We start from the raw sequence: 25,206 nt of genomic DNA, 5'->3' as shown, positions 1-25,206 counted from the left end.
TTTATCATTTTAAAACCAAGAATATTTTCATAACTTTTTTGTGCTTAGCTGTTACATACAGGGCAATCTGTCTTTAAGTAGGCATAAAATTGCTCTTAAAAAAAGTAGTGCTGCGCATGGTGGCACACACCTGTAATCCCAGCAGATCAAGAGGCTGATGCAAGAGCATCACGAATTCAAGGCCAGCCTCAGCAAGTAGTGAGACTCCCAGCAATTTATTTATTTATTTATTTAAATAATTATTTTTTTAGTTTTCGGCAGACACAACATCTTTGTTTGTATGTGGTGTGGAGGATCAAACCCGCTTGAGCCACATCCCCAGCCCCACCCCCCAGCAATTTAGTAAGACCCTATCTGAAAATAAAAAAACAAAAAGGAGGCTGGAGTTGTGGCTAAGTGGTAGAGCACTTGCCTGGCATTTGTGAGGCCCTGGGTTCGATTCTCAGCACTGCATATAAATAAAATAAAATAAAAAGATCCATTGACAACTAAAAAAAAAACAAAACATAAAAGGGCTGGGGCTGAACTGGGGCTGTAGCTCAGTGGCTGTAGCTCTGTGGCAGAGCGCTTGCCTAGCGTGTGTGAGGCACTAGGTTTGATCCTCAGCACCACATTAAAACAAAAACAACAACAACTAAAATAAAGGCATTCTATCCATCTACAACTACCAAAAAAAAAAAAAAAAAAAAAAAAGGAGGGGGCTGGGAATATAGCTCAGTGGTAAAGCCCCCCAAGTTCAGTCCCCAGTACTAAACAAACAAAAACATTTGGAAGGACTACAATGTGCTAGTCATCATTGTGAAAGAATCTTGTAGACCCCTAATAATTCTGTTAGGTAGGCTTTATAATCATCCTCCTTTTATAGATAAAGGCACAGATTTGAGAAGTAAAGACAACCAGGAACCACCCCATCATTGTTTCCAGCTACAGAGCCCTTTCCTGTATGTCATCCCACAGTGCTTCACTTCTAGGGGCAGCAATGGTAGTACTGCTTGATGGTTAAGAGCACCAGCTTTGGATAAAACCTGAATTTGAATCTCCACTCAGTCACAAGTGTGATTCACAAAAGTTATTTAACTCCTCTTGTCCTCAGCTGCCTCACCAGTAAAATGAGAAAAATGCCTTTCCCGTAGGGCTGTTGGGAGGACAAATGAGATAAAGCACACAAAGTCCTGTTATTGTAGGGACAAACGAGGCAAGGCACCAAAGATAGCAGGAAACAGTTTTATTTGGCTGCAGCCAGGTTCAGAGGGCACAGCTTTTGCTGTAATCAATCAATCCCCTGAATCCCGAGTTCAGGTAGTTTCAGTTTTATACCCAGCATGTAAGGAGAGAGGCTCAGAAGTTCACAGTCTGCAGAAGTTCACATAAAAGCAGCTTTTTCTTTCACTGTTTTGGACAAGTTAACCCTTCAAGGACAACACCTGAGAAGGAGATAGCTTCTTTTCCCCTTTCTTTTCTCCCCCTGCTAGTTGTTACAATGGAGCCCAGTTGGTAACTTATCTTAAAAATGTAGATATCTCTGTGAAGCCCAGTTCAAGGCCAGAGGGCTTGTTTGTACATTTCTACAAACTACTATACTGTGTATGTTTGTGAAAAATTAGTAAGGGGGTGTCCAGCACATGGAGTGCTGGTATCATCTCAACCAGTGGCCAAGTAAAACAGGGCGACAGGAAAATAGGAAGTTTATCTACATTGAACTCTTTTGCAGAGACTCTTTTGCTGACTGTCCTAAAATCAGCCATGGTGAAGATTTCTGGAGAAGCCCAGTTAATACTTTCTGTGGAGAAAGGGGGTGCCACTTCACAGTGTGAACACTGTAGGCAGGAATGGGGATGTGTGTGTGTAATGCATGCCCTCCCAAGAAAGGGCACTAGGTGGGCTGGGGTTGTGGCTCAGCGGTAGATCGCTCTCCTGGCATGTGCGAGGCCCTGGGTTCCATCCTCAGCACCACATAAAAATAAAATAAAGATGTGTCCACAAATATTAAAAAATAATTCTCTTAAAAAAAAGATATTGTGTCCAACTAAAAAATAAAAAGAAAAGAAAGAAAGGGGCATTAGGCTCCATTCCTGCTTCATTCTTTCTGTTTACTGGTTGTGAAGTCCAGGAGGGCCCAGGACTGGAACAGGGTAATCCAGAGAAGAGTCTGGAGGGAGTGGCTGGGGAAAAGTACAAATGATGGACAGTTTGGGCCCTCAAGAAGAGTGGGGGCGGGGGCCGCTGGGACTGTGGCTCAGCTATAGAGCGCTTGCCTACCCTAGCACGTGTGAGGCCCTGGTTCCATCCTCAGCACCCCAGGTTGGGGAGAAGGGGGCGCCCTGTGGTGCAAGGCCTCCATGCTTTCCCAGGAAAGATGCTGCTGAGTTTATGAAGTCGATGGGGCCCATGTCTGTTGTCATGTCTGTTGCTGCTCTCAATCTTCTTGGACAGCCTGTTCCACTGAGCGCTGGCTGGATCGAGTCTTCCCGGGCTGAGGCCTGATTACAGTCTGCGGTGCCTAATTGCTGCTATACTGGTGCTTCTTCCGAGGGCGCCCACGTGGAGCGGATGCCCTCGGCTGGCAGCACAGGCTGGCCTAAAGTGCCAGGACACCCGGAGCGATCCCAGCCGGCAGCCCCATTTGACCTTGACCCTTGCGCGTCGCCAGCCTCGGTCCCGGCGCACTTCCCCGCGGGCCCGCGCCCCGCCCCTCCTTCAGGCGGGAGCAGAATCCCGTGCGATCCAGGCCGGGTTTTGCGGAGGAGCCGTCCTGCTGCTCAGGCAGATTCCTCATCTGTCTCCCTCCACTCGGCATCAGTCCGCGGCGGGAGATCATGGTGCCGGACGAATTGTGGCCGGCGCTGTCTGGAGCCTCCGGGGCTGCCCTGGTCTGCTGTTTCGTGGCTGCGGCCGTGGCCCTGCGCTGGTCCGGGCGCCGGTCGGCGCGGGGCGCGGCGGCCCGGGCGCGGCAGAGGCAGCGAGCGGGCCTGGAGAACATGGACAAGGCGGCGCAGCGCTTCCGGCTCCAGGTGACCGCCAAGGCCGGGGCGGGGGTGGGTAGGGCGCGGGGGTAGCCCCGGTAGCACTTTTAGCCTCCCGGACGCGCGGAGGACTGGCGGGCATCGCAGGTGTAGGACTTCCTTCTCTTCACCCTGAGGCATTCTCTCTCTTTCCGAGCCAGGTAGGGCTGGGTGAGGTGGAGGAAAGAAACGAAAGGCACAGGTCGGGTCGTGTAGGTCCATCGCCACACCGGGTCAAAGAGGAGCTTTGCTCGGTGCCAAAGAATTTCGAATACGGACTATCTGAATGTTAGAACGCTAGTGTGAGTACCAACTATACGCCAGTATGCAACCACGGAGTCTTGGCCCAGGCATCCAGAGTTTAAGGTTCAAGCTTGTTGGTTTGTGCACGAATATCTTCAGAGCAAGCCAGAAAGAGACTTGCCCAAGTGCACAATGAATTGTTGGTAAAGCTAGAGTGGAAGTCTTCCCAGTTCCTGCTGTCCAACCCCCGACAACCCTTTCCAACAGCAGGTTTAGTTCTAGCCTTCCCCGGATGATCTGTCAATAAGCTTTGCTTCTCCCTGTGCTACTTCTGGATCATCTCAGTGTGTGTGTTTGACTGCAGGGGAGGTGCACACTGGGGGAGAGGAATGGCGTCTAGAAGAGGGACTTTCCTCCAGGTGTATGAAAATTGGCCCCACTTAGAAACCAAAATGCTGACCTCTGGGAGATATTCTGACATGCAGAGGGAAAGAAGACTTACCTTGGGTGTTTGTGGGATCTCCCAGGTAGTGGGCACACGCCTGTAATCCCAGGGGCTCAGGAGGCTGAGGCAGGAGGATCGAAAGTCCAAAGCCAGCCTCAACAAAAGCGAGGCGCTAAGCAACTCAGACCCTATCTCTAAATACAAAATAAAATAGGGCTGGGGATGTGACTCAGTGGCTGAGTACCCCTGGGTTCAATTCCTGGTGCCCTCCCCCTCAAAAAAAATGAAACTAATGGATGACTTCTCAACCAGCTTGATGAGTGGAGTTTGGAACCAAATATTATTTATATGTATTTATATATATATATATATATATATATATATATATATATATATATATTTTTTTTTTTTTTTTTTGTCAATGGACCTTTATTTTATTCATTTATATGTGGTGCTGAGAATCGAACCCAGGGCCTCACACATGCTAGGCAAGCACTCTGCCTCTGAGCCACAACCTCAGCCCTGGGAACCAAATATATTTTTATTTCAATAAATAAATATGCTCTGGCCTCAGGAATGATGTGAAGTAAATTGAAATTTACAGCCAGCCAAAACTTTACCCACATTCAGGGCCACACCCTAGTATCTGATGCCCAGTTTCCCTAATCCCTCTCCTGCTCCTCCCCACTGCAGGGAGCTGGAGAGTTCCACTGGGCACCTAGGTTCTAGTTCAGGCTCTGCCCAACTCAAAAATCACTTGTTATAACTGACCACCTGCTAAGTGGCAATTTTCAATGACTCCCTCTCTGCCTTCCATCTATGTACATCCTCCTGACTCCTGCTGTTCCCATCACCTGGGAGATCTAATTTGTTATACATGATGGCAAAATGCGATTCAATTCATATTATATATAGACAATTTTTCAAGACACTGATTGTACACAAGTATTTTCACACCATTCATGTCTTATACTTGTACTTAGGGTAATGATGTCTAACTCATTCCACCATCATTACTACTCCCATGCCCCGTCCTTTCCCCTCTCTCCCCTTTGCTCTATCTAAAGTTCCTCCATTCCTTCCATGCTCCCCCACCAATCACCATTATGAGTCAAGATCCTCATATCAAAAAACAAAACAAAACAAAAAAACATTTGGCCTTTGGTGTTTTGGGGATTGGCTTGCTTCACTTAGTATAATATTCTCCAACTTCATTCATTTACCTGCAAATGCCATGATTTTATTCTCTTTTAATGCCGAATAATGTTCCATTGTGTGTATATACCAAAGTTTCCCTATCCATCCATCTATTGAAGGGCATCTAGGTTGGTCATTAGTCAGTTTTTAGAGTTCTCTTCTCCCAGATTGGGAAGTCCCTGATGTTCAACCCAAACTGGTTGTTGACAAAATGCCAACAGTATTGGTTGACAACTGGTCACTACCTAATCAGGGGTTCTTCACTGCTTAGTCTCTTCTTTGGCTGAACGATGGAGATACCCCTCACATAGGGTCCTCCTGATGATCCCTGGTTCATTCTGGACCACCCTTGACTGCCCCACTCCTGTCCTTCTGTGAAGCCAGCTGAGTTCTACCAGCTCTTAGCTCAGTGCAGCCAGCAGGTGCAGGAATCTGCCCACAGTTCCTGCCCACAGGAAGGAATCTTGAGAGTCAAAAGGAATGCATTTGACTGGCAGGTCTGGGGGGGAGGGGCGTTGTTGGTGGTAGAAGGATGGCTCTTTCTGCATTTCACTTCCCAGCATCATTTTTTTAAAGAACAGAATCTTCCAGGACAGACATTTTGAATCTGAAATACAAAGAGGTGTTTCTATACCCTTCCTGTAGCAGGAGACCTAGCCTCACCAAAGCTTGGCCCTTTCAGGAGGAGAAATTACATTTTTGGGTTTCTAATGACCAGAAATGAAAGGGACTACTAGCTGGGAGCCCCTGAAGTTCAGCAATCAGTAAAGGGGTGTTTTGTTTTTGTACCAGAGATTGAACTCAGGAGCACTTTACCACTGAGCTACATTTCCAGTCCTTTTTATATTTTATTTTGAGACAGGGTCTCACTAAATTGAGGGTCTTGCTAAATTACTGAATTTGTGATCTTTCTGCCTCAACCTCCCAAGCCACTGGGGTTACAGGCCACTCTCCCCAGTTTTTTTTTTTTTTTTTTTTTTTTTTTTAAGCTGTAGTCTCACTATGTTACCCAGGCTGATCTTGAACTCATGGGCCTTGAGTGATCCTTTTGTCTTAGCTTCCTGAGTAGCTGGGACTATTGGTGTGCACCATTTAACTGGCTAAGGGGTGGGGTCTTGAAGCCAATAACTTTGTAGGCCTTGGGGTAGGGACCAGCCTTAGGACCAATTCCTTCCCCTGCTCATCCCTGTGGTGCCCTTCTTCTAGGCTCTGGGTCCTTAGATGAGGGAGGCAGGACCAGAGGCTGTTCAGCAGCCTTTCTTCTGGGACTTTCTTAACCCAGCTCTGAAGAGCAAGGGCCATTCAGAAAAGAAGGATCCAGGCAGCCGTGGGAACACACAGTACTTTTGTAGTATCGTCTCCCTGATAGATAATGGACAAAGCTAGCTAGCTGTGGACCAAGGAGAACACACACTGGATGTATGTGTGATTGGGTGTGGGGGGTGCTATGTATCTCTGAGTCATCACAAAATGGTTCACCTCTTCAGAGCAACTCTAGAGAAAGTTGTGTTTTTGATAACTCTGTCGACCATGGAGGTTTACTCAAAACAACTATTCACCCGTTTTTCCCATCTGACCCTTGAGTGAGTTTGATAGGCTTTCTAGACTGAAGGGAGACCATTGCTAAGGCTGGGACAGGCACCACAGGACACTGTGCCTACCTTTGTGCTTTCGAACACATGCTTTTGGTGCACCCTCAATGCCTTTTCCATCTTATATACCTACCCACTTAGCAGAGACCCACTGGTCCTATGAATGCCACTTCCTTTCAACTGGATCCCACCTCTGGTTCCATCTCCTGGCTTTATCCAAGTCTGCCTTACACAGAACTTTGAGATAATTCAGTAGGTGAGTTGAAGGAGAATATGATTACCATTGAGATTAGTGGCAAACATGATCAAATGGAGAGATGTCTTTAAAAAAAAAAATTAAACTCTCATCCCAGCCCCTTTTCCTTTTAATTTAATTTATTTAGGAAATATCTTGAAATAGAACAAAAACAATAAAAACCAGGAGGGAAAAGAAAAGTGACAGGGAAGACAATCCAGGAGACCTGAAATTAGGACAATAGGTGGTTCAGGAGACAACGAAGCTGAGGAGAGGCAGTGCTTAAAAGATAGGTACGGTAGCCCCCTCTTGAAAAGTTCCCATGCAGGGTGGCCACCCAGTGAGGACATCAGTATACATCGCTGCATTCTCCACACAAAATGAGTTTCCCCATGTTCAGATGGGTATCTGGAGGCGCAGGCTTACTTTGGTGTCTTGTGAAAGAATGTCTTGCCTGCCTAATATTAGTTGAAGACTTAAAAATAGCTGTTAGCAACTGTATCATCAATTGTCAACAGGAAGAAACCTAGGAAAGAATTAAAATGCGGGGATGGTGTGGCTGATAACTTGCAGCTGTCTCTGTGGGCACTTGGTGACAAGGTGGGAGGAGACAGCCAGCAGACAGCAGGTGGTAATTATCCCAGGGTGGTGGGCTCTCTGCTGATCTTAACTTTTTCCCCATACTTATAGGTATTTTCTTAAAAACAATGAGCACATATTTTTATAATCAGAAAACCCCCACATTTTCTGTTTCCATTGTGAGATGAGAGAGGCAGAATGTAGTACTCTGTATAGTGTGATCATTTTGTATAAAAAGAATAAATGTAAGTAGCTATATATGTTGTAGGTATTTCATAAACTTTTAAAAATATATATATTTGGGCTGGGGATGTGGCTCAAGCGGCAGCGCGCTCACCTGGCATTCGCGGGACGCTGGGTTCGATCCTCAGCACCATATAAAAATAAAATAAAGATGTTGTGTCCACTGAAAACTAAAATAAATAAATAAATATTTTAAAAATTCTGTCTTTAAAAAAAAATATATATATATATATATTGATATGAGCACATATTGGTGCACCCTCAATGCACCAATATGTGCAATTTATTTATTTTAGTTGTAAATGGACCTTTATTTTATTTATATGCAGTACTGAGACTTGAACCCAGGGCCTCACACATGCTAGGCAAGTGCTCTACCACTGAGCCACAACCCCAGTCCCTCATAAACTTTTTTTTCTTCCCCTGTAAAAGTTCATTAGAAACTATTAAGAATAGTTTCCTTTTCAGTAGAGGGACTGTGTGGGGTGGAGGGGTATGTGTGTGAATGATCACTTTTCATTTTATGTGCCTAAAAACAAACAAACAAACAAACAAAAACAACTCAACAAGGGTTATCTGGTGTATTTGCGTAGAGATCAGTGACCCACTTTTTTCTACTCTAGTTTTCTGTATTAAAAAACATACCAAGGGGACTGGAGATATACCTCAGTTGGTAGAGTACTTGCCTCACATGCACAAGGCCCTGGGTTCAATCCCCAGCACCACACACACACACACACACACAAAAAAAGTGGGGGGGCATACCAAGTGCTGGGATTGTAGCTCAGTTGTAGAGCACTTGCCTAGCATATTGTGAGGCACTGGGTTCAAGTCTCAGCACCACCACATTAAAATAAAAAAAATAAAGGTCCATCAACAAATAAAATATTTTTTAAAAAGAGCATACTAAGGCTGGATTTAGTGGCACATGCCTGTAATCTCCCCTTCCTGAGAGGCTAAAACAGGAAGATTGAAAGTTTGAGGCCAGCCTTAGCAACTTAGTGAGACCCTGTCTCAAAATAAAAATACAAAGGGCTGGGATGTGGCTCAGTGGTTAAGGGCCTCTGGGTTCAATCTCTGGTACTCCCCCTCCCCACCACCAAAGGCAAACCAAGTAAGTATATCCGTTTAACAAATTCAGGGAAGGACTCCTGAAGACATTAGGTATAATGGCCGTGGTCGATGGGGGTGGAAGGTGTTCAGTTGTGAAGGTGTGGTGTGTTTAGGGTACAGAGGAGTCTGACAGGACCATGGCTTGTAAGTTCCTTCTGGAACATGCTCTGGATCTTGGTGCATGACAGGATGGGAATTTTAAGGGGGCAGGCAAGGCCAGATTGAGTTTGGCACTTGTCTCGTCCTAGAAGGAAGGGCGGGCCAGAGGGACAGGGCTTGGGCAGGGTAGTGTTAGGTTCCCTGTGTGACCCAGGAGAAAAAGATGAATGTAGGTGAGCGTCTTGGTGGAGGGATAGAGGTAGCCGTTTTTTCCAGAATTTGGTGACGGGTTGGATGTGGATAGGAGGGAGAGGGAGGTTCTTGAATGACTGGGTGTTCCCCTGAATAACTAAAGGGATGATGGTGCACTTGCCTGAGTGAGGGTCCAGGTCTGCTGAAAGTGTGTGGGGGGGTGATGAGCTCAGAGGGAAGGACATGGAGGGGTGGGACAAGAGTAGCCCCATAAGTGGGTTCAGGCCCACTTGGATGGGACTGAGTGAAGGATCCTGAGGCTGTGGGGCAGGCAGAGGACTGGAGAGAGTCAGGGGCATTTGTGGAGGTGGAGTGGTAGCCAGGGAGGCCGGCTCCTAGCACATGAAAGGGAAGATGAACCCTGGAGAAGCCTCCAGGAGCTTGTATTTCCTGAATCTGGTTCCTTCTCATCTTCCAGATTGTGGCTAGAGTACTGCCTCTTCAAATAGGCCAGCCTGGCCCATCTAAGTCAGTCCTCTCATTCCCGCCACAGCGCTTGTTGATCTGCTGTCTCACACTTGCCATGACGTGTCTGTGACTTAGCTTTTTATTTTCTGGGTCTTCCTGGTTCCTTCTAAATTCATAGCCCCTCACATAGTAGATGCTCAGAATATGTTTGTTGACTGACTAAATCAATGAATGACAGAGGAAGTAGTGAAGAGGCAGGAGGGAAACCAGGGAAGTGAACTATCTATCTTCAGGAAGAATTGATGAGGATGCCTCATGTAGATGTGAAGTAAAGTCAAGGAGGTCTCTGGTGACTTGGCAGAAATAATAGGGAGCCAGGTGAACAGTTGGGGCTGTGACTAAGTGCCTGCTAATTGGTCTAATACCCTTGAGGATGGAAGCAGGTGGGTGTTTGTGGGAAGGGCTGACCCCAGAGACCTGGAACCGTGGAGAGCAGTCCCTTTCTCCCACGTGCAGTCCCTTCCACCCATGTGCTGCCCCTTACCACACCCTGTTTTATTTTCTTTATCTCCAGGTCAAATTCTTGTTTGTTTACCTATTAATTCCCTGCTCTCTATCCCTGCCTTGTGTAAGCTCACGTGGGCACAGCTTTTCATTCACTGCCTAATCCCTATGCCTGCCATGGCACTGGTACAAAGTTGACACCTCATGAGCTGGTGGAATGAAAGTATAAATCCTTCCTTTAAGGTGTAGTCTCCAGCCCCTCTGAAGGAGTCTTGTTCTTGCCCTCCCTTGCAGGGGTTGGGTGATCAAGTGCAGGTGGATAGCCAATGAGCAGTTTGTGCTAAGTAGGCAAAGTACAGCCATTTACCTTTATGGTCCTAGGCCAGGTACTTCCTCTCTGAGCCTGTTTCTTTATCTGCACAATGGGAGTGGTAATAACTTTTTTTTTTTTTTTGATACCAGGGATTGAAGCCAGTGGTGCTTAACCACTGAGCCACATCCCCAGCTGGTTTTTATATTTTATTTTGAGACAGGGTCTTGCTAGGTTGCTTAGAGCCTCAAGAAGTTGCTGAGGCTGGCTTTGAACTTGCAATCCATCTGCCTCTGCCTCAGAGTCACTGGGATTCAAGCGTGAACCACCACGCCCCACTAGTGGTAGTAACATTTAATCAAAATGTGGAACACAGCCAGGGGTGGTCGCATACTCCTGTAATCCTAGTTATTCAGGAAGTTGAGGCAGGAGGATAGAAAGTTCCAGGCCAGTCTTGGCAATTTATTGAGACACTGTCTCAAACAAAAACAAAACCCAAGGATCGGTGTGGTGCCTGGGGGCAGTAGGCCTACAATGGTGATTGGTTGGTGCAACTGCTGGGCTTGGCCTCCAACAGGCTATTGAAGGAGGGATATTCATTGCTCAAAGGTGGAAAGGGCTTGCCCAGGCCAGGTCCTGGCCCTGGTGTCAGAACTGTGTCTGGGCATGTCTGTCGTGGATTGGCATGTGGAACTGAGCTTCTGGAGTATGTGGGGGCTCAGGGGCCTGGGCCACAGGAATCTGCTGCAGGCTCAGGGGTCTTTGGGAAGAGGGGACTGATCTGAGTGTGTCTCTCATAGAACCCTGACCTGGACTCAGAGGCGCTGCTGGCCCTGCCTTTGCCTCAACTGGTACAGAAGTTACAGAGTGGAGAGCTGTCCCCTGAAGCTGCGCTCTTCACCTATGTGGGAAAGGTAAGGTTGCTGCCCTCCAGCCCCGATATTCTGCTCACTCTTCCTCCCTTTCTCTGTAAGGTGTGTGAGGAAAACCTGGCCTAGAATGATCCTGCTGAGGGCAAGGGTGGGACCAGAGTGCCAGGGACTACCAGGGAGGGAAGAGGCCAGAGAGCTCTGTGTGTGCGTGAGTGTGCACATACATGTGGGGGAAGACACTGAACATGTTGTTTTATCTAGAAAACTGGCTTTCAGCCCAGACTTTTCTGTCCCTTATGCCTCCACTCTTTGGTCACCAAGTCTGGTCTGTTCTATCTTCTGTTTCTCTTCAGTTCCTCCCTTGTCTTTATCCTCCTTCAGCCACCCTGGCCTTCACTACACTCACCAGCAGCAGTCTCCTGGCCAGGTACCCTTTCGGCTCTGCAGTCCTTGGTGGTCAGGAGTTCAGGGCATTAGAGTGTCAGAGCTTAGGACCTGCCATGCTCTCCACTGGCTTTCCCTCTGCTTTGTCCCTGGGCTTGGCCTCCAACAGGCTACTGAAGGAGGGATATTCACTGCCCTGGCTGAGCCTTTAGGGCTCTGAGCAGGATGCCTCCATGCTCACCTGGCCCCCGCCCCCTGCCCTGCCAGCCCTCTGCATGCTCTCTGTCCACAGCAGGCCTGTCTTCTTCCTTTTCCATGACCACGTGGGCTGTTTGTGGACAGTTTGCCTTATTTGTCTTTGAACCTTAGTACTGAACACACAGAAAGTACTCAAGAAATATGTGCAAAAAAGAAATGAAGGATAAATTTTGTATTACGAATGTGACTTGTGTGTGTTAGTATGACCGCTAAGCAGATGGGGCCTGCGTATTAGGTGAGGGGTGATATGACAGGTACTCAGCTAAGAGAGGATGAGAGAGCACGGGTGGCAGGTGTCACTGATAGAATCTTAGCAGATGGTGATGCTTTTCCCTAACAAGGACCCTGAAAGGCCTTCACTCTTCCTTGTCACCAGAAGAGAGAGTTTTGATTACAAATGATGGGCTCCTCCCTTCTTGCCTTGGGTGGCCTGGGGATAGATGTTACACAGTCCTGGGTGTGGCAGCACAACCTGCCCCCGCCCCCCGGTGGGGGGGGTCTCACAGGAACCAGAGGAGGCACTGAAGGCTGTACAGGGCTCTCCCCTAGCCTTTCCTCTTGGCCCCTGAGGCTGTGGTTGGGGACTCTAGATAGACCTCCACAATCATTCCTTTCTGTCATCATCCTTCACTGCAGCCAGTCACTTCCATGTGCCTTGATTATCAGAAACAAGAGGCCTTGGGAAAGGGGAGGTTGGGCTGGGCCAGGTATGGGCCAGGCATGGGGTAGAGGAGACAGTGTTGGGCTGGGGCCTGAGTTTAGCCAGCTCCACAGTTGACCCTCAGGTGACCTGACGTGGAGGTCTGCCCCTGTCTGGTTCCCATCTGCCTCGCTGGGCAGAACCTGGCTTAGAGGAACGGGAGCAGAGGCCAGTGGTCATCTTTCTCCCAACTCATATTTGGGGAATATTTGAGGACTGTATCTTGCTCCCGCAAGTGTCCTGGCCCTGGAGGTTCTCCCTCTCCACCCCCGTCTCTGTCTTTCTCTTTCTCTTTGTCTTCTCTCTCTTTCTCCTCTCTTTCTGTGTCATGAAGTTGAAAGCTGGAGATAGGATGAGCCTGGGGCCAAATGTCCCCAGCTAGGTGGATGGTGGGCACTAGGTGTTCCTAGCTGTGGGCCAGTTTGCTGATTACCCTTTCCCTGGGTATATTTGAAAAGACCAATTTTATATGATGCACATTTTACCATAATTAAAAAAAAATACCATTTCACTTTACTTTGTTTCCATTTCTCTCCTCTTCAGGCCTGGGAAGTGAACAAAGGGATCAATTGTGTGACTTCCTACCTGGCTGACTGTGAGACTCAGCTGTCCCAGGCTCCACGGCATGGCCTGCTCTATGGTGTCCCCCTGAGCCTCAAGGAGTGCTTCAGCTACAAGGTACACCCTACTGTGATATCTGTTCCCCTCTGTCCCTGTAGCCAATTCTGTGTCCTGGGTCATTTGGGTCCCTCAGAGGAAATATCAAGTCCAGAGGCCTTGAGAGAGGACCATGGATATTCCTGGCCTCAGCCAGTATGACAGTGGTGGAGGGGACTGTGGGCTGCAGAGGGGCTCCTGACTCATCTGCATTGTCCTCTTGGTGCTTGTGCTTCCTCCAGGGCCATGACTCTACACTGGGCTTGAGCTTGAATGAGGGAGTGCCAGTGGAGTGTGACAGCGTGGTGGTTCAGGTGCTGAAGCTGCAGGGTGCCGTGCCCTTTGTGCACACCAACATCCCCCAGTCCATGTTCAGGTTGGGTCTCAGGGGTTGGGCCTCAGTAAGGTGAGGTGGGGTGGGCAGGGACACCAGTGCCAGCATGACCCAGGCTGACCTGTTCTGTTTCCTCCAGCTATGACTGCAGTAACCCCCTCTTTGGCCAGACCCTGAACCCATGGAAATCCTCCAAGAGCCCAGGTGGCTCCTCAGGGGGTGAGGGGGCCCTCATTGGGTCTGGAGGCTCTCCCCTGGGCTTAGGCACTGACATCGGGGGAAGCATCCGTTTCCCTTCTGCCTTCTGTGGAATCTGTGGCCTCAAGCCTACTGGGAACCGCCTCAGGTATGGTGGGTCCAGGAAGCTTCTGGGCCCCTTGCTATTTGACCTTGGCCTAACTTCCCACATCTCTGGGCTCCAGGCAAGGATTCATTCACCAGGTTTTTGCTGGGAGGAGTATTACCATCACAGTCATATGTGGTCCCTAGTTTCCTGTGCTAGGAATTTAGAGATGTTGCTTGGGCTTGAGGGTGGGCAAAGGGTAGCCATTTTCTATTTCCAACATTTGTGTTTCTTATTCAGCAAGAGTGGTCTGAAGGGCTGTGTCTATGGACAGGTGGCAGGTGAGGTCTGGTTCCTTCAGTCCCTGGAGGAGGGTGGGGGTCAGCCTGATCCACCTCTGTCCCTCTTTCTCTGGGGGGCAGTGTCTGGCTACCAGGCCCTCTAGATTTGAGTTCTGACCTTGTCTTGCTCAACTCTTGGGCCATAGTCCAACTCATGCTTGCCAGCCCCAGAGCCTATTGGGGCTGGATGACCTCTCTTCCCTCCCCTCCCCTCCTTGCCCCACAGTGCAACTCTCAGTGGGCCCCATGGCACGGGATGTGGAGAGCCTGGCGCTATGCCTGAGAGCCCTGCTATGTGAAGACATGTTCCGCTTGGACCCCACTGTACCCCCAGTGCCCTTCAGGGAGGAGGTGAGTTGGGTGGAAAAGGGGGAAAGGGGGTGAACTTCTGAACCTAGTCATTGTGGGCAGGTCTCCCAGGCCTCCCAGGAAAACTGTCCCCAGATCTGAGGTCAGGGTCAGCTGCTACTCCATAGATAGACACAAGGTGGCGCTCTTGTCTGCATTTGGAAACCTTCAGGCTTTCAACCTCTGCTGGTGTCAGAGGACCAGTCAGGACCTTTTTCTCAGCCAGAGCACTCTTGTACCTAGGTTGTATTTTATTCTCAGTAAATAGCAGCCTACTTATAATAGTCCTGTCTAAATCCCCAGAAAATAGCATGCTTGTCACCTAGGGTGAGCAAGCTGTGGGTAGTGTAGAGTGCCTGCTCCCCAGGATATCACTAAGACAGCCCCATTGATCAAATGAGCTCATTACTTTCTGAAGTGGTGGAACCCTGCCTCAACAGCCTGAGCTGTGCCCCAGAGGGTGGATTGGGGAGTCTGGATTAGGCAGGTCTTCCAACATGCATGTTGGCTGTGATTAGGTAAGGATCATGATCTAATTGTTGAGGACTGGGGAACAGCAGGCTGAGGACCTTGAGATAAGAGGTTCAGAATCGTGGGGTGTAAATGTCATTTGATGCTTTTTACTGAAGAGCTGATGAAGACTGTTCAAGGATCAATAAGATGCTGGTCTAGATGATACATTTCTACAATCCCAGCAACTCAGGAGACCCAGAGAGGAGGATCAAAAGTTTGAGGCCAGTTTTGGGATAACTTAGTGAATCCTGTCAAAATAAAAAATAAAAATAAAAGTTCTGGGGGGTGTAACTTAGTGATAGAGTGCCCTTGGTTCAATCCTCAGTATCAAAAAAGGAAAAAAAAAAAAAAGAGAGAGATGGGGAGGGAGGGACAGAGGAGAAGAGGTCCCTCATTGATGTTTGGAAAGTTTATCAAGGGGACAGGGCAAGGTAGTGGAGCATATTGGCTCAGGAGACAGAATGCCTGAATATGGGCCTAATCTTATCTCTGCATTGGGTGACCTTAGGCAAGTCCCAGCCCAACTCTGGGCCTCAGACTCTAGATAAACCTCAAGCCTCAGTTTCTTCATATGGCCAATGGGAATCCTCATACCTGCTCTGTCTGCCACCAAGTCATTGTGAAGGTGTTTTATGAAAAGGTCATATGTGGAAGGGACTGACCTTGCTGATGATCTGTTTTCAGGGGAAACAGTGCCAGAGGGATCCAGGCTGTAGCTTTATAGCTGTGTCTGGGGCTGAGTAGCTTCTCTGGCTTCTAGGAACTCTGCTCAGGCTGTCCTCTCCTGTTCTGCTCCTGCCCTGACCGTGCCCTCTGTATTTGCTCCCAGGTCTACACAAGCTCCCGGCCCCTGCGTGTGGGTTACTATGAGACCGACAACTACACCATGCCCAGCCCAGCCATGAAGCGGGCCCTACTGGAGACTAAGCAGAGCCTTGAAGCTGCTGGCCACACGGTATGACTATAGGAACCCACAGTCCTGGCATCTCCTTTCCTCCAAGGCAGTCTTCCTGGTTCTCACGGCCATTCCCTCCCAGGCCCCCAACCTCTTGATTGTTTAATTATTGAGGATAATGACTGTCACCCTATGGGATCAGTATGTAGACGGCAGGGCGGAATTATTGAAGAGAGAAGATCATGAGAACTCAGCCAGCGCTGGGTAATGTGTGAGCGCTGCATTTGGTTTGGCGGTGGGCGGTGGGGTTCTCAACCCCAGACAAGGTACACAGCTGTCCAGAGGTTTCTGGGGCCCTGAAATGGTAACACTGGGAGAATTCTACGACTCCAGAATTCTCTCATGAGGGACATTTTTAAGGGGAGTTTTCATGGGCCAGTAAAGCATCCTTTATGGCTCTTGTGAGAGCTACCTTGTGGCAGAATGGTTACAGCCTATCCTTAGGGTCCCTGGGACAGCAGGCGGAGTCATGGGAGCCAAGGGTTGTTAAGTCTGGGGCCCTCAATCCCTGCAGCTGGTTCCCTTCTTGCCAAGCAACATCCGCTATGCTCTGGAGACCCTGTCAACAGGTGGGCTGTTCAGTGATGGTGGCCACAGCTTCCTCCAAAACTTGTGAGTACTGATGGGCTTCAGGGTCTGTGGTGGAATCAAAGAAATGCCCAGCCCAGGGATAGCAAGACCTAACTCAGCTGCACACGAAGAAGGCCTGGGCCTCTGGGAAGGGACCTTGCTATCCCTCCAGCTGTGCAAGTTGAGCTTGGAGACACTTTGCCAGGGAGAGTTTGGAAAGGTGCCAGCCTGATGGGAGGCAGAATTGTGCATCTGTAGCCCCTGAGCAGAGCTGGCTGTCCAGTAGAAGGTGGGCAGGGGGCTTCCTTGTCTGTCTGGGGAAGATTAGAGTTCAGGATGGGATTATGGCAGGAGGATGGGAATATAGATGAGCATGGGTTGGAAGGAGGCAGTCAAAGGAATTGGAGACCACTAGTTACTGGAGTCTGATAAGGAGAGATGGGGGAAGGGTAGAGAACAGGGCATAGTCAGTGAGGAGCAGGCCAGGAGGGATACCAGGGTGGGAGCACCAAGACTCTGCCTTTTATCTCCCAGCAAAGGTGATTTTGTGGACCCCTGCTTGGGGGACCTGATCTTAGTTCTGAAGCTGCCCAGCTGGCTTAGAGGACTGCTGGCCTTCCTGCTGAAGCCTCTGGTGAGGGTACAAAGAGTGTGAGGGGCTAAGGGTCAAGGGAGGCTCTGGGGTCGCCCATCCTGTGATGCCCTGTGGTCTCTGGCTCTTCCCAGCCTTCCCTTGGCCTTTCTGGGCAGGCATTGCTGTACTTCTCTCCACCCCAATTGCTCTCCTCCCCATCCCCTCCAACCTTCTTGCCTAAAGGGGTGTGACCTGGGCCTGGGGAAGGTATGGAGTGGGTGGCATGGTGGCCACCCATTACCCCAAGCTTAGTCATTGACCCTGTGTGTGTTCCTGTACAGTTCCCACGGATGGCATCCTTTCTCAGCAGCATGAGGCCTCGGTGAGAACATTTCCATGCTAGATGTCTGCCCCTATCTTTCCCCGACCCAGATCTGAGTCCAGGTGGTTTCTGACAACTGGAAGTAACTTCTGGGATGGAATTGGATAGGCAGGGGGCAACCTGTGTGACCCCAGGGGGACCTTGAAGCATAGGGTCCAGATCTGGCTGGAGAGCAAAAGCAAGGAGGGAACAGAAGAGAGAAGTAGAAAAGATGGACCTGGCGGGGGCACAGGGATCAGAAGGAGTTGGCCCTGGGTGACACATGGGGTACTGGACACTGGGGAACCAGGTGAAATGCTGTTAGAGATCTGAAATGAATGGATGCATGGGGTCCCATCTTCTCCTTAGTGGCTCAGACTGGAAAAGCAGGGCACAAATGACCCCATTTCTAGCCTTGGTGTCCTGTGGACTCACTCCTCTCACCTGTAACACTTAGGACCTTTGACAGCCCTGGCCTCTCTGGGATCCTGAGGATAGTAAGAAATCAGTCCTGGTCTAGGGCTGGCTCTGCTGTGGAGTCACTAGGTGATCCTGGCTGTGGCCATGCTGGCTGGTGACTTCACTCTCTCTGCCCAGGTCGGCTGGAAAGCTCTGGGAACTGCAGCATAAGATTGAGGTGAGGCCTGAGCCCTTACTCTACAGTAGGTGGCAGGGGAGGGTGGAGTTGTTCAGGGCACCTGCAGCAGGGTCTTCTAGCCACTGCTCCCACTGATCTTCTGGAGAGACCTGTCATCCCCGCCCCCTACCTCCATCCTGCACGTTGGGCCCTGCTCTCTGATGCTCATCTGCCCAGGTCCCATGGGGCTGGGTCAGCATAGGACTCCTGTTCTTTGCCCCTTTGGAGCTGCCTATGGCTATGCAGGACATGGCTTCACCTCAGCAGGAAGTGTCTATAGTTTGGGCAGGAGGTGGAGGTGGAAACAATAGTGTTCCCAAGAAGCTTTGCTGCCTGCCTGTGGACCTCTTCCTGGCTCAGCTCAGATCCAGCTGCAGGTGCTGGGACCAGACCCCAGCCACTGTCCCTGTGTTGAACTGTCCTGGTCTGAGCACCTCCCTGGTGTGCTGGCATTCCCTTAGGTGTACCGCAATTCTGTGATTGCTCAATGGAAAGCACTGGACCTGGATGTTCTGCTAACCCCCATGCTGGGTCCTGCTCTGAACTTGAATGCCCCAGGCAGGGCCACAGGTGAGGCCTGCTGTCCCACCTGCTGTCCTCACACTCCACCTGCCCCTTCTTTTCTATGGATTCAGCCCTGAGCCCTGTGGAGCTACTAGAAGTACAGGAGAAGCACTGAGGGAGGACCCCAATACTGGGGGAGCACTCCACTCTTGGGGGAGGCTGGCTGGCTGGAGAGATGGGAGTCATGTGGGATGCTCTGGGAGGGAATGAGATCCCTGTCATAAGCACTATTCAACTTGGGGATGTTTAGTTAGAGTCTACTTTGGGAAATGGTATTTGAATCTAGATGAGATCTAAATAAGCCAAGAAAATAGGAATGATGTTCGAGGCAGGGAAACTACCTGGGCAAAGGCACAGGGCAAGCATCTGTGGATCTTGCAGGGCTCCTGGACTTTGCACTGAAACACCAATCCTGGGAGAGGGCTTTTCCCTGACTCTGGAAGCAGGGTGCTATTTCACAGGGAGGGTGATCAAGGCCTAGAAAGGACAGTTGGCTCTGCCAATCTCAGGGCCTGCTGCAGCCACTGTGATGTGTTCCAGGGGCCATCAGCTACACCGTACTCTACAACTGCCTAGACTTTCCTGCGGGGGTGGTGCCTGTCACCACAGTGACTGCTGAGGACGAGGCCCAGATGGAACATTACAGGGGCTACTTTGGGGATATCTGGGACAAGGTGCTGAAGAAGGTGAGGCCTGCCCATGCCCTCAGTCCACTCCCTGCCCTAGCTCTGCCTGCTGAGGAGGGAAGCCTCAGAGCTATTTTTAAGCGAGCCCCCGGGCTAAGCCGGCCTGCCTTGCTGCCTCTCCTCTCTAGTGGGGCACATGCTTTCTGGGCCTGGAGTGGGATTCTGCTTTGCTGTCCATCCTGATACCTGTGTCCCCTGCAGGCCATGAAGAATAGTGTGGGGTTGCCTGTGGCTGTGCAGTGCGTGGCTCTGCCCTGGCAGGAAGAGATGTGTCTGCGATTCATGCGGGAGGTGGAGCAGCTGATGACCCCTGAAAAGCGACCGTCCTGAGACTGCCTTTCTACCCAGCTCCAGAAGATCTGAGACCCATGTGCTCTGTGGCCTGGTCTAGTCAGAGCACACTGTCACCTGTGAGAAAATGTTAAGCATGGGGCAGGATCTTCCAATGTCCCCTCCCCTGGCCCCCTGCAGAAGTGCAGACCTCACTCCCCTCTGGTCCCCTCTCCAATGTGATTCCCTACCCCATGTGGCAGCCAGCAGGTGTGACATGGCCCAAGGTACCAACAGGCAAAATATACCTCCTCCTTTGTGCACTTTCTGGGCATCACCCTTAGGGTGCTGGGTGCCGGAGCCAATTAAGAGTAGGATTGGCTTGACCTTCGGGAGCCATGTCACTCTCCTGATTCAAAATCTCCCTTGGCATCCGTCACCCACAGAGCAGGTGCAGCTCGTATCCTGGGCCCTTCACCCAGTCCCCTCCTGTCTTGGACTCAGCCTAGCTTTGTTGGACACAGCCCTTAGTCTTCCTTCCTTCTTTCCTCTCTGTGACATGCCTTTTCTGTTCTTCCACCACTGAGTCCTTTGAGGCCCCACTTGAATTCCTCTTTCTCCAGGAGGTCTTCTGTCTTTCTTCTGGGCCCTGGAGGGTGTGAGCTGTTTCTTCCTGGTCTGCCCTGTTGGGGTGGGTGGCTTCTGTGGTGGGTCTGCCTTCGTGAGCACATGGCTCTCCTTGACAGCAGGGACCTCACTACTACATCTTTGTCCTCTGTGACCAGCACAAAGCAGCAGGAGAATCACCTAATTGGGCTGCAGGGAATTGAGTGGAAGCAGAGCGCCCTGACTGGTGCATTGGGCAGAGGAGCCCACTGGCAGGATTGGCCACCAGGAGACAAGGCAGTCTGGTAGAGAGCCCTTGCAGGGCCTGCCAAGGCCTGGATTGCTCTAGAAAGGCTTCTTGGATGAGGACCTATGCTGAGTTTAGAAAGTTCCTAGAGGCTGAAGTAGTTGAAGAGGACCTCCCACGGAGAAGGGACAGTATGTCCAGAGACTAGATGAGCTTGATAACACAGGTATGTCGAATAGGCACAAAGGAAGCAGAGATGCAGCTGCGTGAGGCCGGACCAATGTGAACTTGGGTGGCCAGGTCAGGAACTTGAATTCTTTCTCAAGAGTGATGGGGACACTCAAGGGGTCATATAGGTTCGGGAGGAGAGTAGTTTGGAGTGGCAAGGCCTGAGCAGCTGCCCGGGACTGAGAGGCTATCTGAGAAGTGACAGTGGGCTGAAGGTGAGCTCTGCAGCTGTCTCTGCCCTGTCCTGTCTGCCAGCTGGCCTCTTGCTGGACTGCACTGCAGATGGGATATGAGGTGGGGGTGGCTAGTCTGTGACACCACCCTCTTCAGCAGAATGCCCTGACTTAGGCCACAGCCTTATTCTCCTGTAGCTGAAGTTTTGGGGCCTGAGCCCTCAGGGAAGGATAGTCCCCTCCCCTCCCCCTGCCAGCCTATTTCACACTGTTTTTGGAGCATTAGGTAATTTCTCTTGCCCTTCCCAAAACTCCCTTCTCTATCCTGACTTTTCTACCCCTCTGGAAACCTGCCAGGTGGCAGGCCCTGTGGTACCTGAACTGCCCACCAATGCTGTCCCCGCCTGGGAGGGGCCACTTTTGGCAGATGTGTGACCCCACACCTTGGAGCTGACTCAATGGCCCAACCTATTTTGCCCTGATTCCTTGTAACCGCTGCTGTAGTTTTGTCTGTCATTCCATAGAGCCACCTGCCATCTGCCCCAGCTTCCTCCTCCTCCTGCCCATTTCCCTTTCAGTTGCTGATGTCATTGTGCTTTCAGACACAAGGCTGCAGATTGGTGGCACTGCTCCTTCATCTTCCTTCACTGGCTCATTGATTCAGCCCTTGGAGGCTCAGCATGGCCACATCCAACCTGCAGCTGAACAGAGCTAGAGACCAACCTGAACCAAGCCTGGCCCATCCTTTAGAGGCTCCTGGGGCAGATGGACATGACCAACATGCCTGCTCCCCTGGCCATCAGAGCTGGCAGGAAGGATAGAAAAGGGCAGGGCCTCCATGCCGCCAAGGGAAGGGGGACATGGTCACAGAGCACATGAGTATCCCCTGTGTAACTTTTTTACCACTGTGCTCTTGTGCGAGCTTCTCATCTGAGCACTGTGATAACTTGCTACCCCGCAGGGCTCCCTGCTTCCATCCTCCCCTCCCAATGTATCACAGGGTAGCCAGAGTGATCCTTCAGAAGTGTACATCAGATGGGAATCTCTTGCTAAAGTCCTTCCAATGGTTTCCCAGCTGGCCTAGAATAAAATCCAGTCTCTCCTTGTGTCTTACAGAGCATGTGGCTTTGTAAGAGGTGCTCTCGTCCACCTCTCCAGTCTTGGCGGTCTCTTTCTCCCGTCACTTGTGCTCTGGCCACACAAGCTCCTTCAGTTTCTTGATCATCTCAAGCTGGTCCCTGCCTCAGAGCTTTTGTGTTAGCTGTTCCCTCTGCCTGGAATATTCAGTCACCTTCTCTGATCACTAGCTTGTAAAATGACCTACCTGGTCACTTTCTAACATGTCATCCTTTGTACTTTTTTAGTGTATTGTCACTATGTGAAATCACTTATAGGCTTTTGTCTCCTCCACTAAAACAACTATACTTTTTCTTGTTCATGATTATATTCTTAGAACAAAGAGTGCTGAGAAGGTGCTCAATTAATTCTGTGAAATTAAGTGAGCATCTGCTGTGGGGGCCAGGTACTGTATTAGTGATGGGACTGCAGTGATGTATAAGATAGACTTGGCTCACCTAGGGCCTTGAGCATGCAAGGCAAGCACTCTACCAACTGAGCTGTATCCCCAGCCTGGCTTCTGTCCATTTGGAGCTTACACTCTGAAGAATATTTCTGGAAGGCAGGCAAGTATGGTAACAAAGATCCATGAATATTTAATACATGGAATTATAAGGTGAATTTTGATTAGGAGAAAAGGAGGACAAGCATTCTGAACCACATTTACCAAGTACCTACTCTGAGCCAGGCACCTACCTCCAGTCACTTAGAGTCACGTCATTTAATTCTCCTGTTAACCCTTTTAAAGGCATTTTTGCCCCATTTTAAAGAAGGATTATGAACCTTGCCCAAGGTCCCATTTTTCTAGCTAGAAATGGGGGATTTGAATTAAAACCTGAGTAAGCCTCTGTCAGTGCCTACATAGGCCCTTTCTGATATCCCATGATGCTGAAGCACATTGAGCACATGGCCAGAGGAGAGAGAGCAGAAGTGGCTCCTTCCTGCCTGCCAGTCTGCTGGCCTCAAGCCCCAAGTCCAAGGCTGCTGCCTTTCCCCATTCACCATGTCCACGGTCACAGCACCTTGCCTGACCATCCTGCCTTCAGGCTGATATCTCTGTCCTTCGCATGGCAGTAAGGGGACCTTCCTCAATGCACATCTGATTGCCCTTAGGGTCTTTAGTATCACTTGTGCCTTGCTGTGACCCACAAGGCTGCACTCTACCTGATCTGCCTCTGGCATAGTAATGGCCTCAGCTCCTTGGCTTCCCAAGTGCTACATCCTGGTCACTCAGCCTGAGGGCAGCTCTGAGCACCGTGTGTATCTCCCAACTCTATGCCCCAAGCTCACCTGCCTGGAATGTTCTCTGCTCTTCACTTCAAGACCACTTCCTTATTCAGGGTCAGGTGATTGTCCCTCACAACTCCACCAGCTGGTGTTGAAAGTGCTGCCTTGTAACCTGGGCACAGTGGTGCATACCTGTAATCCCAGCTACTCAGGAGCCTGAGGCAGGAGGTCTGCAAATTGGAGGCCGCCTGGACTGTTTAGTGAGACTCTGTCTCAAGTATAAAAAAAGACTGAATGTAGCTCAGTGGTAGAGCCTCTGGGTTCAATCACCAGGGCCCTTCCCCTCCCACAAAGTGTGCTTCCTACATGACTTAAAGCAGGGACTGTGTCTTAATGATAGAATCCAACATCTGTTGGACTGTGGAGTTGATAGCCCATCATCATTTTAAAATTGGGCATTATTGTTTCCATTTTGTACATGGGGAAACTGAAGTTCATATAGGGTGGCTGATTTGACCAAGGCAAATCAGTAAGGGGTACAGAAAGACTTGAAAACCACATGGTTCACTCCAAATTTTGTGTACTTTGCTCATTAGTTCAGTTACAAGAACAGGCATTAAGCATGCTCTGGGTACTTGTCTGTGTGCTGGGTGACACAACCACTTGGAAGACAGAAGTAACACCCGTGTACTTGTGTTCCTCTACTGATGCTGTATCCTTTAGAGACAGACATAATCAAGCCATGAGCTTCCCAACCAGGTCTATCTTCCCTTCACATTTCTCTAGCTGGCTGACTTGGCTAGATCTTCCTCAATTTCCCACACTTGGGTTTAGAATGGTGACCCTGGGCATTTTAGGCTGGTGAGGTCACTTGAGGTTCAGGCTGTAATAAAGTTAGCCTTTGTGTGCCCAGCACCCAGCACCCAGCACTGTACCTAGTACTCAGTGGATACCCAGTGAAGGCTTGTTATTAATGAACCCATTTTGGCTACTCAAAACTACTTCCTCTTCTCATCCTCAATAGGGAATTTTCCATCAGTCCCTGATCCTTGACTCTTATTGCATTTATTTGTTTTCGGGATTTTGGTTAGTGTCCCTAGAGACAAATAATTCCCCTCTATACACAGCGTAGGTCTTTCTCCTGGTCCACAGATCCTCATTCACTCACTTCCCCTATCCCCCCAATCCCTCCTCTCCCTCATCCATCCAATGATGGATTCCTCCCACAGTGCATCAGAGTAAGCAATAAGAAATAGGCCCTGCCTGAATGGAGCTTTTGTTCTACTAGCAAACAAATCAAATGTGTAATCACACAAAATATTTGTTACAAGTGCAATAAAGGGCTGGGTTTGTGGCTCAGTGGTAAAGCACTTGCCTAGCATGTGTGAGGCACTGGTTTTGATCCTCAGCACCACATAAAAATAAATAAAATAAAGGCATACTGTCCATCTACAACTAAAATGAAATAAGTAAATAAATACTTTAAAAAGAACTGTTAAAAAAAAATGCAGGGCTGGGGATGTGGCTCAAGTGGTAGTGTGCTCGCCTGTCATGCGTGTGGCCTGGGTTCGATCCTCAGCACCACATACAAACAAAGATGTTGTGTCCGCCGAAAACTAAAAAATAAATATTAAAAAATTCTCTTTCTCTTTAAAAAAAAAAGTGCAATAAAGTGGATGTCCAAGGTATTATGAGAATAACACCAAGTGGAACCCTATCTTACCTGCAATGTGTATTCAAGGGAGTGTGTCTTAATGCTTTGTGGAGGAAGTGACATTGAGAACTGCATTGTTACAAGACAAAAGTGTGTTTCAAGAAGGGTGAAGCCAATGGTCTCATATGCTGCCGATGCAACTCGGTGGAGTTCTCTGCGGTGATTTGTGTTGAAGCCTCACTCGACTGGGTGGAGGAGGGAGTGGAAGGTTGCCGCAGTCTGGCTGGGCACAAAATAACCGAGCCACCACAAAGCCTTGTAGATTCAAACAGCAACTCTTTATTCCCGGACTCTCACCGACACTCTACTCTCACTTCCCGGGAATACACTGCCTCTATCCGGCTCCGCGCACCAATTCCCTCAGAA

The 25,206-nt window shown here is 49.6% G+C and overlaps 1 protein-coding gene across 2 annotated transcripts; it reads left to right on the top strand.

Annotated features, from left to right (window-relative positions):
• Positions 1-2,069: 2,069 nt before the first annotated feature.
• Positions 2,070-24,730, top strand: FAAH (fatty acid amide hydrolase). Of its 2 annotated transcripts, XM_081305080.1 has the most exons (15): positions 2,072-3,011; positions 11,023-11,136; positions 12,980-13,114; positions 13,336-13,469; positions 13,567-13,773; positions 14,011-14,051; positions 14,278-14,402; positions 15,742-15,867; positions 16,382-16,479; positions 16,972-17,071; positions 17,353-17,393; positions 17,970-18,009; positions 18,471-18,579; positions 19,114-19,259; positions 19,461-24,730. In XM_081305080.1, the coding sequence occupies exons 1-15, from the start codon at positions 2,817-2,819 to the stop codon at positions 19,587-19,589; spliced, it is 1,740 nt and encodes a 579-aa protein (XP_081161206.1). In that variant the 5' UTR covers positions 2,072-2,816; the 3' UTR covers positions 19,590-24,730. The 2 variants fall into 2 exon arrangements, with proteins under 2 accessions (XP_081161207.1, XP_081161206.1); XM_081305081.1 differs by lacking the exon at positions 13,567-13,773 and having other exon boundaries at positions 2,070-3,011.
• Positions 24,731-25,206: the final 476 nt, after the last annotated feature.

This window comes from Spermophilus citellus (assembly GCF_964194105.1).
Source record: "Spermophilus citellus genome assembly, chromosome: 9".
Classification (NCBI taxonomy): Eukaryota; Metazoa; Chordata; class Mammalia; order Rodentia; family Sciuridae; genus Spermophilus; species Spermophilus citellus.
Note: the sequence above shows the minus strand (reverse complement) of the source record. Positions and strands in the feature narration are given on the sequence as shown.

What these genes read in the sequence shown, in the direction of transcription:
- FAAH (XM_081305080.1), top strand. Translation starts at nt 2,817, where the DNA reads ATGGTGCCGGACGAATTGTGGCCGGCGCTGTCTGGAGCCTCCGGGGCT. An exon ending in CAGTGCCCTTCAGGGAGGAG is followed by an intron (nt 14,403 to 15,741) that starts GTGAGTTGGGTG and finishes ATTTGCTCCCAG; the next exon opens with GTCTACACAAGCTCCCGGCC. An exon ending in GGGACAAGGTGCTGAAGAAG is followed by an intron (nt 19,260 to 19,460) that starts GTGAGGCCTGCC and finishes TGTCCCCTGCAG; the next exon opens with GCCATGAAGAATAGTGTGGG.